This window comes from Bos indicus, chromosome 3 (genome assembly GCF_029378745.1).
Source record: "Bos indicus isolate NIAB-ARS_2022 breed Sahiwal x Tharparkar chromosome 3, NIAB-ARS_B.indTharparkar_mat_pri_1.0, whole genome shotgun sequence".
NCBI classification, from domain to species: Eukaryota; Metazoa; Chordata; class Mammalia; order Artiodactyla; family Bovidae; genus Bos; species Bos indicus.
This window is the reverse complement of record NC_091762.1, coordinates 19,087,092-19,104,729: the sequence shown is the minus strand read 5'-3', so window position 1 is coordinate 19,104,729 and position 17,638 is coordinate 19,087,092. Positions and strand designations below refer to the sequence as shown.

At 40.0% G+C, this 17,638-nt stretch overlaps 1 protein-coding gene across 2 annotated transcripts in view; it reads right to left on the bottom strand.

Annotated features, from left to right (window-relative positions):
* The window catches only part of THEM4 (thioesterase superfamily member 4), a 49,367-nt gene that overhangs the window by 23,740 nt on the left and 7,989 nt on the right, over nt 1–17,638 (bottom strand). For both annotated transcript variants that reach the window (XM_070785663.1, XM_019955437.2), the window contains exons 2-4: nt 12,242–12,428; nt 2,307–2,466; nt 1,227–1,328 (exon numbers count right to left, since the gene is read on the bottom strand). In XM_070785663.1, the coding sequence (XP_070641764.1) occupies nt 1,227–1,328; nt 2,307–2,466; nt 12,242–12,428 (449 nt within the window). The remainder of the gene's footprint in view (nt 1–1,226; nt 1,329–2,306; nt 2,467–12,241; nt 12,429–17,638) is intronic.

Sequence of the window (17,638 nt, the reverse complement as noted above, 5' to 3'; positions counted from 1 at the left end):
CTCCAACTTTTTGGTGTGTGTGTGTGTGTGTGTGTGTGTGTGTGTGTGTGTCTTGTGGGGAGCAAAGAGAAACGCTCCCAGGGGGCAAGTGACTCTGACTAATTTTTTCTCACTGGGCCTGCAGGTAATTAGACCAGGAGTTGGCAAAGTATGTCTCATTGGCCAGCTACTTGTTTTAAAAATAAAATTTTATTGGAACACAGCTTTATCCATTTATTTATGTATTGTCTGTGGTTGCTTTTGTGCTATGCTGGCAGAGTTGAGTAGTTGCAGAGACTGTATGGCCCATAAAGCATAAAAGATTTGTAGAAAAAGTTATGCTGACCCCTGAAATAAACTGATGATACATGATAGGGGGGAAGAGTCTTTTTCTATAGGATGCCCTGAGTAGGACATACCTAGATAAGTATTACTTAAAGTGAATAAACCCATTATCTATGAAGCATGGCTCCCTGATGACTGCCACAGAAGCCATCCAACAGAAGCCATCCAACTCTCTGGAATATAATATGGAGATGTTTTGTTACCTACATGCTTCCTACTGTGTGAAATAATAACCCTCAGAACCTTGTTTGGAGCTCTTCTCTACTAACCTCTGTTTTTAAACTCTGTTCTGCCCTATTGGTCTCCTTCTCTATGCTTATGCCAATATCCATAATATTTGATTAACTGTAGAGGTATAGCTGCATAATTGAAGAATTAGATAAGATCATGCTGAGCTTTGTTTTTAATGGATACCAAAATTTTCTTGCTGCCCTTTTATTTCTTTGTGTAATGTTATATAAAACTTATGTTTTGTTATGTAGAGGTATTTAGTGCTTCACTCAGATTCCTTTCAATCCTTTTTTCCCTTTGCTTTTTGGATACTTTTCTTAGAGCCTGCTCTGCTGAAAGACTGTGAGCGAGAAGTACTTGGGAATTTATGGTCCCAGGGTAGTTCTTTTCTTATGACGAATGTGTGAGAGAATATGAAGACTCCAGCTCCCTTGCCTGAGGTAGGGACAATCCCGAGGTACACATTTCACTCTGGAATTCTTTGCATGTTCAGGATGAAGCTACCCTTTGCAGGACTGAGAGCCTAACCTTGGGTGACTTCCTTCCCTGTCCTTCTCCCATGCCCTAGCTAGTTTCCTCTCCGAGTACGTTCTTTCTTGCACAGAAATCCTTTTCTCAGGGTCTGCTGCTGGGGAATCCAACTAAGAAGTAAAGAATACCCATGAATTTACCTTTTAAAATTGATGTTGAGATTTGCAGTCATGACAGCTCCGCCAGTACACGAACCAAGAGCAATATCTATCATTGTTGCCATGGCACCTCCATGAAGCAATCTAGGTACAACAGGAGGAAATGAGAAAGGTATCAGAAGTTTTGAGAACCGCCTCTTCAGAGACAAAAATTATCCAAGCATCCCATATAATTTATTTCTGAAAGTTCCACTTACTTAATAGTTCACATGCAAGGTACTAAATATCAAATTATATTCATGTTCTTCTCACCTTTGTTTTGTTCATAGCATAATACTGTAGTATTTGTAACAAAGCTAGAACCTAATAATAATCAGGTCACAAGTAAGCAAAAAGCTGAAATGCAATTTAGGAAATTTATGTTTTTATCAAACTATATAAATCATTGTTTAAAAATTTAGGAAATGCAGACAAACAGAAGAAAAAGAAACTAAAGATTATAAGGCCATCTGCTGCTGTTGCTAGGTCAGAGAAGGGAACTCACCTATACTGTTGGGGGGAATGCAAGTTGGTACAACCACTAAGGAGAACAGTATGGAGGATCCTTAGAAAACTAAAAATAGAGTTACCATATGATCCAGCAATCCCACTTCTGGGCATACATCTAGATGAAAGTGTGCTAAGTCGCTCAGTCGTGTCCGACTCTTTGTGACTCCATGGACTGTAGCCCATCAGGCTCCTCTATCCATGGGATTCTCCAGACAAGAATACTAGAGTGGGGTGTCATGCCCTCCTCCAGGGGATCTTCCTGACCCAGGGATCAAGCCCACATCTCCTGCATTGCAGGTGGATTCTTTACTGCTGAGCCACCTTCAGGGAAGGCTATAAGGCCATCTAGTGACAAACCATTATTAACATGTTAATGATACTCTCTAAAATTATATGCTTGCACTACGTCCTATGCTTTTGTCATTCAATAATTTGCATCTCTCTCTCTCTATATATATATATATCCATGTCAGTAAATATATATCTATATTACCACTTGAATGCCTTTATTGTAGTCCATTGATACAAGGCGATACTCTTCTTAGATCCACATTTCTAGGCTATCATTCTTACCCAGGTACTCCTTGCAGATAAGGACCTCCTTGAAACAAGCAAACTGTCCTTTTCTCATCATTATTCTTGAATATCACATATTCAAAGCCCAGGCCATCCTCAAAGCCTCTGGTGAAGAGCTGGGCCTGTGATAATCGTTCTTCTTCCACAAGCTTTGGGTCTGCAGGGCAATCAGATGGATGCGCACATGAGAAACAGGTATGAGAAAAACACCATGTCAGAGACAAATATCTGTTCCCTGTGAGAATCACAGGTCAATAGATGATTGATTAAAATGCCAGCCAGGTGCAAAATCGAAGGGGATGGGAGAGTTCCAAAGAAAGAGAATATAGGATATTTGTTCCTGTGGAATTGGTCTAAGTGGGGACACAGTAAAAAATAAATGAAATCAAAACAAAGTACTAACACATGGCAATCAGGAAATACAGTACATAAATGTGAAGGGAATATGGAATAATATAATAAAGTATAGACAGAAATCCTTCTTCAAATAAGTGCAATTAAAATGGGATTTGAAGAGAGTGAGGAATGTAATAGTAGAGGAATTTTCCTTGCAGACATGAGTTTAACCTGAGCAGAAGATAGATATCATACTGAATCAGAAACTGAGCCAGTTCAACCCAATATTCAATGTAATTATGATGCTTGAGTCTGAAACTCAGGGTCAGAACCATTATGGTTCATGAAATCAAGTTAGTGGGTTGTAAGACTTTAAAAAGAAACTTAAAAAAAAAATCCTCATGCTTCACATATATCCTGGATAAGTACTAGTGTACTCATTTAGATATGTTTTCTCAGTTATACAACTGTGCACAAGTTGTGTGTTCTGAGTTGTGAGTCAAAATGTAGGTAACTTCAAAATAAAGACTAAAAACTACTGCTCTGAGGGAAGGGCATATTTTTTCTTTCATATACATTTTAAGATTTAATTCCCAAAACTCTCAGCTTTCTTTTACAGCTCATCATGATTTGCTATGTATAATGCTGTTTCCTTTATTGCTATAAGATTTACATTTACAAACTTGGAAAAGGATATGAGATGAGACGATCTGGGAGAAGTGGGGAGGACAAGAAAGGATGCCTGTTATTTATGCCTTGAGCATTTGGTGGCAGACACCCTGTCTTTTGGACTCCATGTGCTCAACAACTGGCACATAGGCACACACTATGTTCATTCTAGCAGTTGTTGAGAAATTGAATGATTTGAAGAGCCAAAGAAACTTAAAATTGAGAATCAGTCTCATGGCACAGTAGAAAGAGTCTTGTCCTGAGAGTCGGAAAATTTTTTGTGACTTAGCTTTGGCCTAGAATTTGCTCCTTTCTCCATATTTTCTCCATACAGCGAGTAGATAAATCCAAATGACCCCTAACGTTTGTCCCAACTCTGACATTCTGGGACTTCAGGATAAGATAAGCATCAAGTCTTTCTAATTTTTTACTTAGGATTTCAGAACTTCTGGTCTAGATTACTAAACATGGAGGTTACCTTATAAAAATGAGGGAAAAAAGATGGTGGGAAAGTCTGTTAGAAATGCAGGCTCTTGGGCTCTACTCCTGACCTACTGAAGCTGAACCTACAGTTTAACAAGATTCCCAGCTGCTTCATATTCATGTTAAAATCTGAGAAGAACTGGTCTTTTAATACATGAGATAACACTGAAGGTAGCAGAGGAGTAACACGATCAAATTTGCATTCAGAATCTCTGACAGCCGGATGAAAGGAGGCCGATAAGAAAGATGAGTGAGGGGCTTCCCTGGTGGCTCACTGGTAAAAGAATCTACCTGCCAATGCAGGGCACACAGGTTTGATCCCTGCTGGGGAAGACCCCACATGCCAAGGAGCAACTAAGCCCGTGTGCCACAATTATTGAGCCTGTGATCTAGAGCCCAGGAACCACAACTACCGAGCCCACACTCTGCAACTAGTGAACCCTGTGGGCCATAGAGCCCGTGCTCTGCAACAAGAGAAGCCTGCATACTGCAACATAGTAGCCCCTGCTTGCTGCAACTAGAGAAAAACCCACACCTCAACTAGAGAAAAGCACACACAGCAACGAAGACCCAGCATAACCAAAACTGAATAAATAAATAAAAATTTAAAAAAAAGAGAGCCTATTAAAAAAAAAAAGATGAGTGAGAAGATCACTGAAACACTATCAAATCACAACCACCAAACTTTTCGGAGTCGAGGGGTGATTTTTTCCAGCTATGTGAGGGCCTGTGCAAATACGTGGTGGCAGATGGCTGGATTCATCCAGGGCTGGGGTTATCCTGCACAAGTACGCTAAAGAAGTTCAGATAAAAGAGGGCTATGGAGATAGTGAGAAAGTAGAGGACTCAATGAGATGACTCAATGAGTCTTAATGAAGCCAAATAATTTTTTCTGTGGGGCCTTTGCACAAGTAAGCTGGTAGGAAAAAGGTTGTAGTCAAAAAAAGGATGTCTAGTCAATGTTGAATCGCCAGTCCAGGTTCGATGCAGGATACAGGAAGCTTGGGGATGGTGCACTGGGATGGTCCAGAGGGATGGTATGGGGAGGAAGGCGGGAGGGGGGTTCAGGATGGGGAACACATGTACACCCGTGATGGATGCAATAAATTTATTAAAAAAAAAAAAAAAAAAAGGATGTCTAAATGTGTGAATTTGGAGGTTGTGCATTTTCTGAAGACGAAAAGGCTCAAGATGTCTACAGGAGCATGTTGCTGGGGCTGTGCAAAAGAAAGTTTATGAGGAGGTAAATAAACCAAGTAGCCATTATCTGGATGCTGGGTTGCCGAGAATACTGTATGGAACTGGGTAGAGAGGAAGAGTTAACCAGGTGCTGAAATGCTCAACATATGAGGGAGAGGTTGGTAGATGACAGAGGAAGTTGAGGGTGATAAAGTCAGAAGGTATAAACCTCAAAAGGAATGGGGTTTTCTAAGAAGCAGAGGAAGTAATGATTTGAAAGCAAGTGTGGGTAGAAGAGAGGACCTCAAACTCCTCCCTAGTCTGAGAGGGTCAAGTTTCAGGCAAGAGAGGGTAGTTAGGTTGGATGAAAGGATGAGCAGAAACATGTGGGTGGGAACTGAACCCTGGAAACCACTGATATTTACAGAGTGGATAGAAGGAGAAAGGGAAAATTGCTCAGAGAAGTTTGTGAAAGCCAACAGACAAAACATTTCAAGGAGAATGAAATTAATAGCTAGATCGAGCACAGTAAGGACTGAAAAATGTCCATCAAATTTGACAATTAGGTTGCTAGTGGCTTAAGTGAAGAACTTTCAGTACAGCTATTAGCATAGAAGCCAAACTGTACTGGTTAAGTATATTCAATTAATTGTGTGAGGTGTTCAATAGTTAGAATGGAATTAGTACTACAAACTGCTAAATTTCCCCCTTATTTGTAAAATGGTTAATTCTCATTTCTCTCTATACTGGTAGTTCTATAAAGAAACTTATAAATAACCATTTTTTTTGGTAAAGGTGGTTTTATTTTTGTTTCATTCTTTCAGCAAATACTGAAGTACTCAGCAAATGCCATGAGGAAACTGAGGCAAGGAAAGGTAAAATTACTTGCCCAAAGCAACACAGCTTTAAATTGTGGAAGCAAAATTTGAACGCACTCACTAAATTTCAACCATTAGATGAGGAAGTTATCTTTCGGATGGCCTCTAAAGCCATGTGACTGAATGAGATTACCAACAGAGTATAGTGAAGCAAGGAGTACTAAGATTGGAGACATGGGGCATCCTAACACCAAGTTTGAGGACAAGGAGGAACCGGCAAAAGAAACTAAAAGTCAAGAGGCAGTGAAGTAGAAGAATGTGGTGTCTTGGAAGCCACGTTCAAGGAGAAAGGAGTCATCAGCTGTGCCAAAAGCTAAGTGAGGTCACTGGTTAGCAACATGAAGGTCATCGGTGACAGTAGTTCTGATGGAGTGGTGTGAGTGACAGTCTGCCTGGAGAGGGTTTAAGAGAGACTAGGAAGAAAGAAACTGAGATGTGGCATGTCTGTACACTGATGAGAAAGATGTAGCAGAGAAGGGATATCCTTAAGTAGGCCAAAGGGGTATAGTGCACACATCGACAGCTTGACCTCTCATTAGCGTATGGTTACTTCATTCACCACAGGACAAAGCAGAACATCAGGCACAGATACAGGGAGGAAGCAGGGGTTGTTTGGAAATTCTCTTCTGATTGCTTTGATTTTCTATGAAACAGGAGACAAGAGCAGCTAAGAGTAAGGCTTGAGAAAAAGAAGGTAGGAGACAGTCATCCAGGAGAGAAGGAGAGTGAGGAGACAAGGGAAAAAATGAAATACGATGGCCAGGCAACATTAAGGGCCTACTTGGGGTCCTTAGACAAACAAGCATCATGGGAAGTTCCTGGCCCAGTGGTTTGGGCTCTCTGTTCCCACTGCAGATGGCATGGGTTCTAATCCTGGCTGGGAAACTAAGATACAGGAAGTTGCACAGCATGGCCAAAAGAAAAAAGAAAACAACCCCAAAACATCACAATCCCCAAATGCCTCCCTAAAGATATGTTTACATGATTAAAAGGTAATGAGTAAAATGAGAAATATCTGTAAAAACTTCATGAAGTCAGGAACCCTATCTGTGCACTCAGGCTTATTTCAGGAATATGCTTTGTAGAGCACAGATCCTCAACAGATAGTTGCTGAATGAACATACAAAGGGTGTTGCAAGTAGGAAACCAAAAAGGCTGACTCTAAAAATAAAGAATGTATACATTTTAGGCATTTTATATACACACACACACACACACACACACACACACACACACACACACACACATACACCCAGTATGCTACTGGAGATCAGTGGAGAAATAACTCCAGAAAGAAAGAACAGATGGAGCCAAAGCAAAAACCACACCCAGTCGTGGATGTGACTTGTGATGGAAGTAGAGTCCAATGCTGTAAATAGCAATATTGCATAGGAACCTGGAATGTTAGGTCCATGAATCAAGGCAAATTGGAAGTGGTAAAACAGGAGATGCTAAGAGTGAACATCGACATTTTAGGAATCAGCAAACTAAAATGGACTGGAATGGGTGACTTTAACTCAGATGACCATTACATCTACTACTGAGGGCAAGAATCCCTTAGAAGAAATGGAGTAGCCATCATGGTCAACAAAAGAGTCCAACATGCAGTACTTGGATGCAATCTCAAAAATGACAGAATGATCTCTGTTCATTTCCAAGGCAAACCATTCGATATCACAGTAATCCAAGTCTATGCCCCGACCAGTAATATTGAAGAAGCTGAAGCTGAACAGTTCTATGAAGAGCTACAAAACCTTCTAGAACTAACACCCCAAAAAGATGTCCTTTTTATTATAGGGGACTGGAATGCAAAAGTAGAAAGAAAAGAAAACCTGGAGTAACAGGCAAATTTGGCCTTGGAGTACAGAATGAAGCAGGGCAAAGGCTAATAGAGTTTTGCCAAGAGAACACACTGGTCATAGCAAACACCTTCTTCCAGTAACACAAGAGAAGACTCTACACATGGACATCACCAGATGGTCAATACTGAAATCAGACTGATTATATTCTTTGTAGCCAAAGATGAAGAAGCTCTATACAGTCAGCAAAAACAAGACCAGGAGCTGACTGTGTCTCAGATTATGAGCTCCTTATTGCCAAATTTGGAGAAGGCAATGGCACCCCACTCCAGTACTCTTGCCTGGAAAATCCCATGGACAGAGGAGCCTGGTAGGCTGCAGTCCATGGGGTCGCTGGGAGTTGGACACGACTGAGCGACTTCATTTTCACTTTTCACTTTCATGCATTGGAGAAGGAAATGGCAACCCACTCTAGTGTTCTTGCCTGGAGAATCCCAGGGATGGGGGAGCCTGGTGGGCTGCCGTCTATGGGGTCGCACAGAGTTGGACACGACTGAAGCGACTTAGCAGCAGCAGCAGCAGCATTGCCAAATTCAGACTTAAATTGAAGAAAGTAGGGAAAACCACTAGATCATTCAGGTATGACCTAAATAAAATCCCTTATGATTATACAGTGGAAGTGACAAATAGATTCAAGGGATTAGATCTGATAGACAGAGTGCCTGAAGAACTATGGACAGAGGTTCATGACATTGTACATGAGGCAGTGATCAAGACCATCCCCAAGAAAAAGAAATGCAAAAAGCCAAAATGGTTGTCTGAGGAGGCCTTACAAATAGCTATGAAAAGAAGGGAAGCAAAAGGCAAAGGAGAAAAGGTATACCCTTTTGAAAAGGGTTTACCCATTTGAATGCAGAGTTCCAAAGAATAGCAAGGAGAGATAAGAAAGGCTTCCTCTGTGGTCAATGCAAAGAAATAGAGGAAAACAATAGAATGGGAAAGAGTAGAGATCTATTCAAGAAAATTAGAGATACAAAGGGAACATTTCATGCAAAAACAAGCACAATAAAGGAAATAAATGGTATTGTCCTAACAGAAGCAGAAATATTAAGAAGAGGTGGCAAGGCTGCCATCTATGGGGTCGCACAGAGTCGGACACGACTAACGCGATGCAGCAGCAGCAGCAGCATACAAAAAAGATCTTCACGACCCAGATAATCACAATAGTGTGATCACTGAACTAGGGCCAGACATCCTGGAATGAAAAAAGTGGGCCTTAGGAAGTATCACTATGAAAAAAGCTAGTGGAGGTGATGGAATTCCAGCTGAGCTTTTTGAAATCCTAAAAGATGATGCTGTGAAAGTGCTGCACTCAATATGCCAGCAAATTTGGAAAACTCAGCAGTGGCCACAGGACTGGAAAAGGTCAGTTTTCATTCCAATCCCAAAGAAAGGCAATGCCAAAGAATGCTCAGACTACTGCACAATTGCACTTATCTCACACGCTAGCAAAGTAATGCTCAAAAGTCTCCAAGCCAGGCTTCAACAGTACGTGAACCCTGAACTTCCAGATGTTCAAGCTGGTTTTAGAAAAGGCAGAGGAACCAGAGATCAAATTGCCAACATCTGTTGGATCATTGAGAAAGGAAGAGAGTTTCAGAAAAACATCTATTTCTGCTTTCTTGACTATGCCAAAGCCTTTGACTGTGTGGATCACAATAAACTGTGGAAAATTCTGAAAGAGATGGGAATACCAGACCCGACCTGCCTCCTGAGAAATCTGTATGCAGGTCAAGAAGCAACAGTTAGAACTGGACATGGAACAATAGACTGGTTCCAAATAGGAAAAGGAGTACATCAAGGCTGTATATTGGCACCCTGTTATTTAACTTATATGCAGAGTACATCATGAGAAAGACTGGGCTGGATGAAGCACAAGCTGGAATCAAGATTGCCAGGAGAAATATCAATAACCTCAGATATGCAGATGACACCACACTTATGGCAGAAAGCGAAGAAGAACTAAAGAGTCTCTTAATGAAAGTGAAAGAAAAGAGTGAACAAGTTGGCTTAAAGCTCAACATTCAGAAAACAAAGATCATGGCATCTGGTCCCATCACTTCATAGCAAATAGATGGAGAAACAGTGGAAACAGTGGTAGACTTAATTTTTGGGGGCTCCAAAATCACTGCAGATGGTGACTGCAGCCATGAAATTAAAAGACGCTTACTCCTTGGAAGAAAAGTTATGACCAACCTAGATAGCATTATTAAAAAGCAGAGACATTACTTTGTCAATCAACAAAGGTCTGTCTAGTCAAGGCTATGGGTTTTCCAGTGGTCATGTATGCATATGAGAGATGGACTGTAAAGAAAGCTGAGTGCTGAAGAATTGATGTTTTTGAATTGTGGTGTTGGAGAAGACTCTTGAGAGTCCCTTGGACTGCAAGGAGATCCAACCAGTCCATCCTAAAGGAAATCAGTCCTGAATTGGAAGGACTGATGTTGAAGCTGAAACTCCAGTACCTTGAAGGCAGGAAGAGAAGGAGATGACAGAGGATGAGATGGCTGGATGGCATCACCGACTCAATGGACATAAGTTTGGGTAAACTCCGGGAGTTGGTGATGGACAGGGAGGCCTGGTGTGCTGCAGCACACGAGGTCACAAAGAGTTGGACACGACTGAGCGACTGAACTGAACTAAACTGGACTATACAATCCATGATATTCTCCAGGCCAGAGTACTGGAGTGTGTAGATGCTCCCTTCTCCAAGGGATCTTTCCAACCCAGGGATCAAACCCAGGTCTCCCACATTGGAGGCAGATTTTTTACCAACTGAGCCACCGGGGAAGCTCCCAACATGTTCTCTATTACAAAACAACTGACGTTAACTTTTTGCAAGGGAGAAATATCAATAACCTCAGAAATTTACATATAAAGGAAATATCCATCTCTGTATCAGTAAGAGACAGAAAACTCTGTATCACAAGAGACTCTTTTCAAGGGAGAAAGCAACAACTTACATCTTGTCCTGGTAATCTCCCCATACTGCCTCCTATCCCTAACCCTTTTCTTTTGCCTTTAGTTGAAATGGTATTTAACCCAGTGGCTTAGACCATCTAGGGGAGTTACTCACTACTTTCCCCTGGGTATCTCCCAGGTATACATGAGGTATATGTGCTAATAAATTTCCTTTAAAAAAAAAAAAAAAGCAATGGGTAGAAAAGGTGGCTGTACATTGTTCCTCCCAATTCCTATATGAGGACTCTCTTTTGTTGTTATTGAAGTGCATCTATTTTTTTCACAGCGTGTATTACCATCTGACTTACTTTGTTTTCATTACTTAGTGGTTTGTCTCTCATTACTCCAGAAGGGCAGAGGTTTTAGGTAAAAAATAGAAACAAAAAACCAAGTACAGCATCTTAAGCAGGTTCCCTGGTGTGTGTTTCCTCCCTCCCTTCTTATTTCTCTTCTTCCTACAAGTATGTATAAGGCACTTACTATGTACCGGGTACTATTCTAAGCACTGGAGATATAGTGGGGAATAAAACACATAAAAATCTCTGCCCTTATGAAGCAAACACTCTAGTGGTGAGAGATAAACCGTTAAAAAAACACAAAGCATTGTCTTATGGAGATAAGTACTATGGAAAAAATAAATAAATATACCTTAAAAATGCATATTATTAAGTGAAAGAAAACAATCTGAAAAGACTACATACTGTATGTATTTTGGAAGAAGCGAAATTATGGAGAGAGTGAAAAGATCAGTGGTCACCAAGGGTTTGGAGGGAGGAGGGAGAGATGAACAGAAGGAACACAGTGAATTATTAAGGCAGTGGAACTATTCAGTATGATACATGTCATTATACATTTGTCCAGCTGCATAAAGTATTACACAAAGAATGAGCCCTGATGTAAACTATGGACTTAAGTTCATGTTACCAATACAGTCTCATCATCATAACAAACATACTTTACTATCATAAGATATTAATAAATGGGAACCTGGCAGAGGGAAGTAAGGGATATTTGAGAACTCTGCACTTTCCATTCTTTTCACTATAGACCTGAAACTACTACTAAAAAAAAAAATCTATTAATTAAAACACACACACACAGGACAAGAAGTGCCATGTGTGTGTATGTTGGACGTGGGGTGGTCTGCCGTGGGAGTTTAGAGTCTGTGAGATGAGGGGGTGACTTGAGTGTTCTGAGCTTCCTAGGGGGACAGAGCCACATATTGGGATAAATAGTAAATTAAGGTTAGTGATGACAGCCTCAAGACAGAAAGGTGATGAGAATGTGGGAGGGTGGAGGCTTTCTGGGGCCCCTTCCTGCTAATGCTGATGATGATGCCATGGTGGGGGCAGTCTTATTAATGGCAATAGACTTTATGCTCTCCTACAATCTGCAAAATTTATTGCGATTTCTGGCCTATAAAACTGGAGAATATAGCAACCCCCCCTGCACGTTCCTCCTTCCTTTTTCAAGTGATAACTAGTGCTTCAATCTGTTCTTAATTTTATATTTGATATTTAAGTTTTATATTTGATATTTGATATTATGGGACAGTAGCTGTTCCTACCAAGGAAATAGGTCTTGAAGTCTTCACTCTCTTGAGTAGATGTACGTTTATATGAAGGCAAACGTTCCCAGGAGCCGTCTTCACATTTCTTCATAAACTGGTCAAAAAGGAGTTTTAAGTCCTTGCTCCAGCTGGGGTTGGGGAGAGCCCAGTCCTTATGAATGACTTTCTCAGTAGAAAACAACCTCTAAAAGGAGAAAAAGGAGAGTAAAGGAAGGTACATCCTATTTCATAACATATTCTATTTTCTAAGACTATCTTACTGCTTTTCCTCTTCCCTAAAGCTTGTCATTTTGAAGTGGAAACAAATTTCTAGCATCACCTGGTCCTCCCTCCTTAGGAGAGATGGGAGATTGAGAGGATAAATGATTTGCTCAAAGTCATCCAACTAGCTAGTTGCAGAGTTGGTATTAAGCCCAGGTCTGCAGAGCCCGTTCTTTTTCTCAAACCTTAATGAAGCACAAGTGAGCCAGAAACTGGTAATAAAGAAAGATGAAGGTCAGACAACTTTTCTCTACGTAAAAGGTGCTACCAGTGGGAAACACACAGGAAGCCAGAGCACAGGGGAGAGGTATTCATCTCAGATTGCGTAATCAGGGAGGGGGTCCTTTGACTTGAATCTTCACTAGATTCAATTAGACAAGCAGAAATCAGCCAGACAGAAAGAGTATTGTAGGCAAAGGAATATTGTGTGCAAAGGCAAGGAGACATGAAACAGTTTTGAGGGGCCTTACAACAACCATATGAAGTATGTACTAATTATATCCCCATTTTACAGATGATGAAACTAGGAGCTCAGGACTTACCTGGTGTCCAGTGGTTAAGAGTCTGCCTTCTAATGCAGGGGACTTGGGTTTGATCCCTGGTTGGGGAACTAAGAACCCACAGGCTGAGGGGCAACTATGATAGTGGACTGCAATGAGAAGCCCTGCAACAGTGCGCTAGAACTAGGAGAAGCCCTGTGTGCTGCTGAAGACCAGTGCAGTCAACAAACAAGTAAATAACAAATAAAAGAAACAAGACCTCAAGGAAGTTTGGCATTGTTTCAGTACAAGGGGAGGAGCAAGGGCCTGACTGTGGGATGCTTCCACATTAAGTTAACTGGTTTGAATTGCATCTGCAGTGCTCTTGGTGGGATTTTAAACGAGGGAGTGACAAGATCAGATTTGGTCATAATATGAAAGATAGGGAGAGTGATTTCAAAATTGGAATTAGAGGGCCTTGTTCGGAAGCTACTGGAGTAACTCAGCTGAAAAATTATGAGTGCATGAAGCAGAACTGGTGACTATTTGGATAAAGGAGAGTGAGGGAAGAGGAAAAATACCAGAGCTAATCCCAGGTTTCTGAACTATGCAACAAAGTCAGTGAAAGAGCTAAATGTTCTTTCAGAAAGAGAACAGAAAGACAACACAAAGAAAGAGGAGGAGGAGGTTGGAGGAGAAAAGTTCTCCTTTGTGGTGTCACAATAACCACAGCTTCCACCAGTGCCATTTCCCTGTAGCATTTAGCACTGCTACCACACCTGTGCCCACGCAGCAGGTGGAAAGGTGCAGCGGCCCTGGAGGATGAGGGACAAAGTGTCGCCTGCAAAGGAGCTGAACAAAGCAAATGTCCACAGGCACCACAAAGGAAAATCAGTTACTGTGACTTGTGCAGAAGTCCTAGAACATTAAGATTGCAGAAGCTATCACCTCTGTAATATTCTACTTCCAGTCACCCTTACCAAGTCATTCAGATTCAAAGTACCTACAACACTTGGACTACACCCAGCATACAGGGAGGTACACTTACTGTGATGGAATAACCAGCCAAATAGGCTTCTGCTGACCTCAGGGTTGGGTCCTGATCAAATGGTAAGAATTTAGGGAGCCTGTCTTAAGAACTCTATGGAACTAAAAACTTTCTAGCTATAAAAAAGTCTTGACTTCATGAGGGGAAATATGAGTACGACTGAGACTACTCCACTCCCTAGCCCAATACTTGTACCTTTGTTTTTTTTTCTATGGTTTTAGATTGCCTTGTCCCTTCAGATTTTCAGCTCAAAAATTTTGGTAAGGAAAGAAAAGAAAAACAAAAAAACTTTAACCCATGTATTATCTCTTCATATTAATATAACTAATGGTAAAATTTTGATATATTTCCTCCAAATTTTTGTAACTTTTCTTAGTATACTTGTAATCTCAGTAAGAAATATAATTTTTCCTTTTACCTCATCACTTAAAATTCTTTAGTGTTGACTTTCTCATGTCCTTAATCTGTTATCACCATTTTCAACAGCAGAAAAATAGTCCTTTAAAATGATATACTATATTTTACTCAACCATTTAAATTGTACATGTAAATTGTTTCCAATCTTTTGCTGCTTTAAATGAAAAGGACCATTGGAACATTATGAATATGGTATTTTCTCTACTTTGGATTATTTCCTTAGAATTTAGTTCCAATTGTGTAGTTTTTAAAGTACGTAAATTCTGCAAGTAACATAACAGACACAATTAGTCATAATTAGTGTATATTGACCAATACTTGTCAATTGAGAGATAGTATAGGATGTGTAAGCTTTGGAGTTCTGAATTTGGGTTTACCTCATCTATAGTTTTCCTTCAAAATAAGAAACTCTAGGTTTGATCAGTTCTAGCATCCTTTTACGGACCAGTGCGATAGAGATAATAGAAGACTTCTAGGAATTAGAATGACTTCCTTGATCCTGGGCTCTCCCACCTGACTTTTAAAAATATTTATTTTTAATTGGAGGGTAATTCCTTTATAATATTGTGTTGGTTTCTGCCACATATCAACATGAATCAGCCATAGGTATACATCTGTTCCCTCTCTCTTGAACCTCCCTTCCACCTCCCACCCCATCCCATCCCTCTAGGTTGTCACAGAGCATGGATTTGAGCTCCATGAATCTTACAGCAAATTCTCACCATCTATTTTACATATGATAATGTATATGTTGCAATGTTATTCTCAATTTGTCTCATCCTCTCCTTTCTCTACCGTGTTCACAAGTTTGTTCTTTATGTCTGTGTCTCCTTGGGTGCCCTGCAAGTAGGTTCATCAGTACCATCTTTCTAGATTCCATCTATATGTGTTATTACATATTTGTTTTTCTCTTTCTGACTTACTTCACTCTGTAAAACAGGCTCTAGGTTCATCTACCTCATTAGAACTGACTTAAATACATTCCTTTTTATAGCTAAGTAATATTCCATTGTTACATGTACCACAGCTTCTTTATCCATTCATCTGTTGATGGACACCAAGGTTGCTTCCATGTCCTGATATTGTAAATGGTGCTGCAGTGAACATTAGGGTACATGTGTCTTTTTCAGTTATGGTTTCCTTCAGGGTATATGCCTGATTGCTGGGTCATACGGTAGTTTTATTCCTAGTTTTTTTAGGGAACCTCCATACTGTTCTCCATAGTGTCTGTATCAATTCACATTCCATCAACAGTGCAAGAGGGTTCCTTTTCTCTACACCCCCTCTAGCATTCACTGTTTGTAGATTTTTTTGATGGCCATTCCGACCGGTGAAAGGTGACACCTCATTGTAATTTTGATTTGCCTTTCTTTAATAATGAGCAATGTTGAGCATCTTTTCATGTGTTTATTAGCCATCTGTATGTCTTCTTTGGAAAAATATCTCTTCAGGTCTTCTGCCCACTTTTTGATTGGATTGTTTGTTTTTCTGGTATGGAGCTGCAATAGCTGTTGATATATTTTAGAGATTAATCCTTTGTCAGTTGTTTCATTTGCCATTGTTTTCTTCCATTCTGAGGGCTGTCTTTTCACCTTGTTAATAGTTTCCTTCACTGTGCAAAAGCTTTTAAGTTTAAGTAGGTCCTATTTATTTATTTTTGTTTTTATTTCCATTACTCTCGGAGGTGGATCATAGAGGATCTTGCTGTGATTTGTGTCAGAGTGTTCTGCCTATGTTTTCCTCTAAGAGTTTTATAGTTTCTAGTCTTATATATAGGTCTTTAATTCCTTTTGAATTTATTTTTGTGTATGGTGTTAGGAAGTATTTTAATTTCAGTGTTTTACATGTACCTGTCCAGTTTTCCCAGCACCACTTATTGAAGATATTGTCTTTTCTCAATTGTATATTCTTTTTTTTTTTGGACTTGATTCTGTTTACTGACTTCTTTTATTTTATTTTATTTTATTTAACTTTACAATATTGTATTGGTTTTGCCATATATCAAAATGAATTGGTCACAGGTACGTATGTGTTCCCCATCCTGAACCCTCCTCCCTCCTCCCTCCCCATACCATCCCTCTGGGTCATCCCAGTGCATCAGCCCCAAGCATCCAGTATCCTGCATCGAACCTGGACTGGGGCATACACACTGAGGAAACCAGAATTGAAAGAGACACGTGTACCCCAATGTTCATCACAGCACTGTTTATAATAGCCAGGATATGGAAGCAATCTAGATGTCCATCAGCAGATGAATGGATAAGAAAGCTGTGGTACATATACACAATGAAGCATTACTCAGCCATTAAAAAGAATACATTTGAATCAGTTCTAATGAGGTGGATGAAACTGGAGCCTATTATACAGAGTGGAGTAAGCCAGAAAGAAAAACACCAATATAGTATACTAATGCATATATATGGAATTTAGAAAGATGGTAACAATAACCCTGTATACGAGACAGCAAAAGAGACACTGATGTATAGAACAGTCTTTTGGACTCTGTGGGAGAGGGCGAGGGTGGGATGATTTGGGAGAATGGCATTGAAATATGTATAATATCAATTGTATATTCTTGCCTCCTTTGTCAAAGATAAGGTGCCTATAGGTGGGTGGATTCATCTCTGGGCTTTCTATCTTGTTCCATTGTTTGTTTTTTGTTTGTTCCATATATTTGTTTTTGTTCCAATGCCATACTGTCCTGATGACTGTAGCTTTGTTGTATAGTTTGAAGTCGGGAAGGTTGACTCCTCCAGTTTCATCCTTCAGTCTCAGGATTACTTTAGCTATTCAGGGTCTTTTGTGTTTCCATACAAATTGTGAAATTATTTGTTCTAGTTCTGTGAAAAATATCATTGGTAGTTTGATAGAATTGCATTGAATTTATAGATTGCTTCAGGTAGCATAGTCATTTTCACAATATTGACTCTTCCAATCCAAGAACATGATATATCTCTCCATCTGTTTGTGTCACCTTTGATTTTTTTTCATCACTGTTTGATAGTTTTCTGCATGCTGGTCTTTTGTCTCTTTAGGTAGACTTTCCTAGGTATTTTATTCTTTTAGTTGCAATGGTGAATAGGATTGTTTCCTTAATTTATCTTTCTGATTTTTCATTGTTAGTGTATAGGAATTCAAGGGAGTTCTGTGTTAATTTTACATCCTGCAATATTACTATATTCATTGATT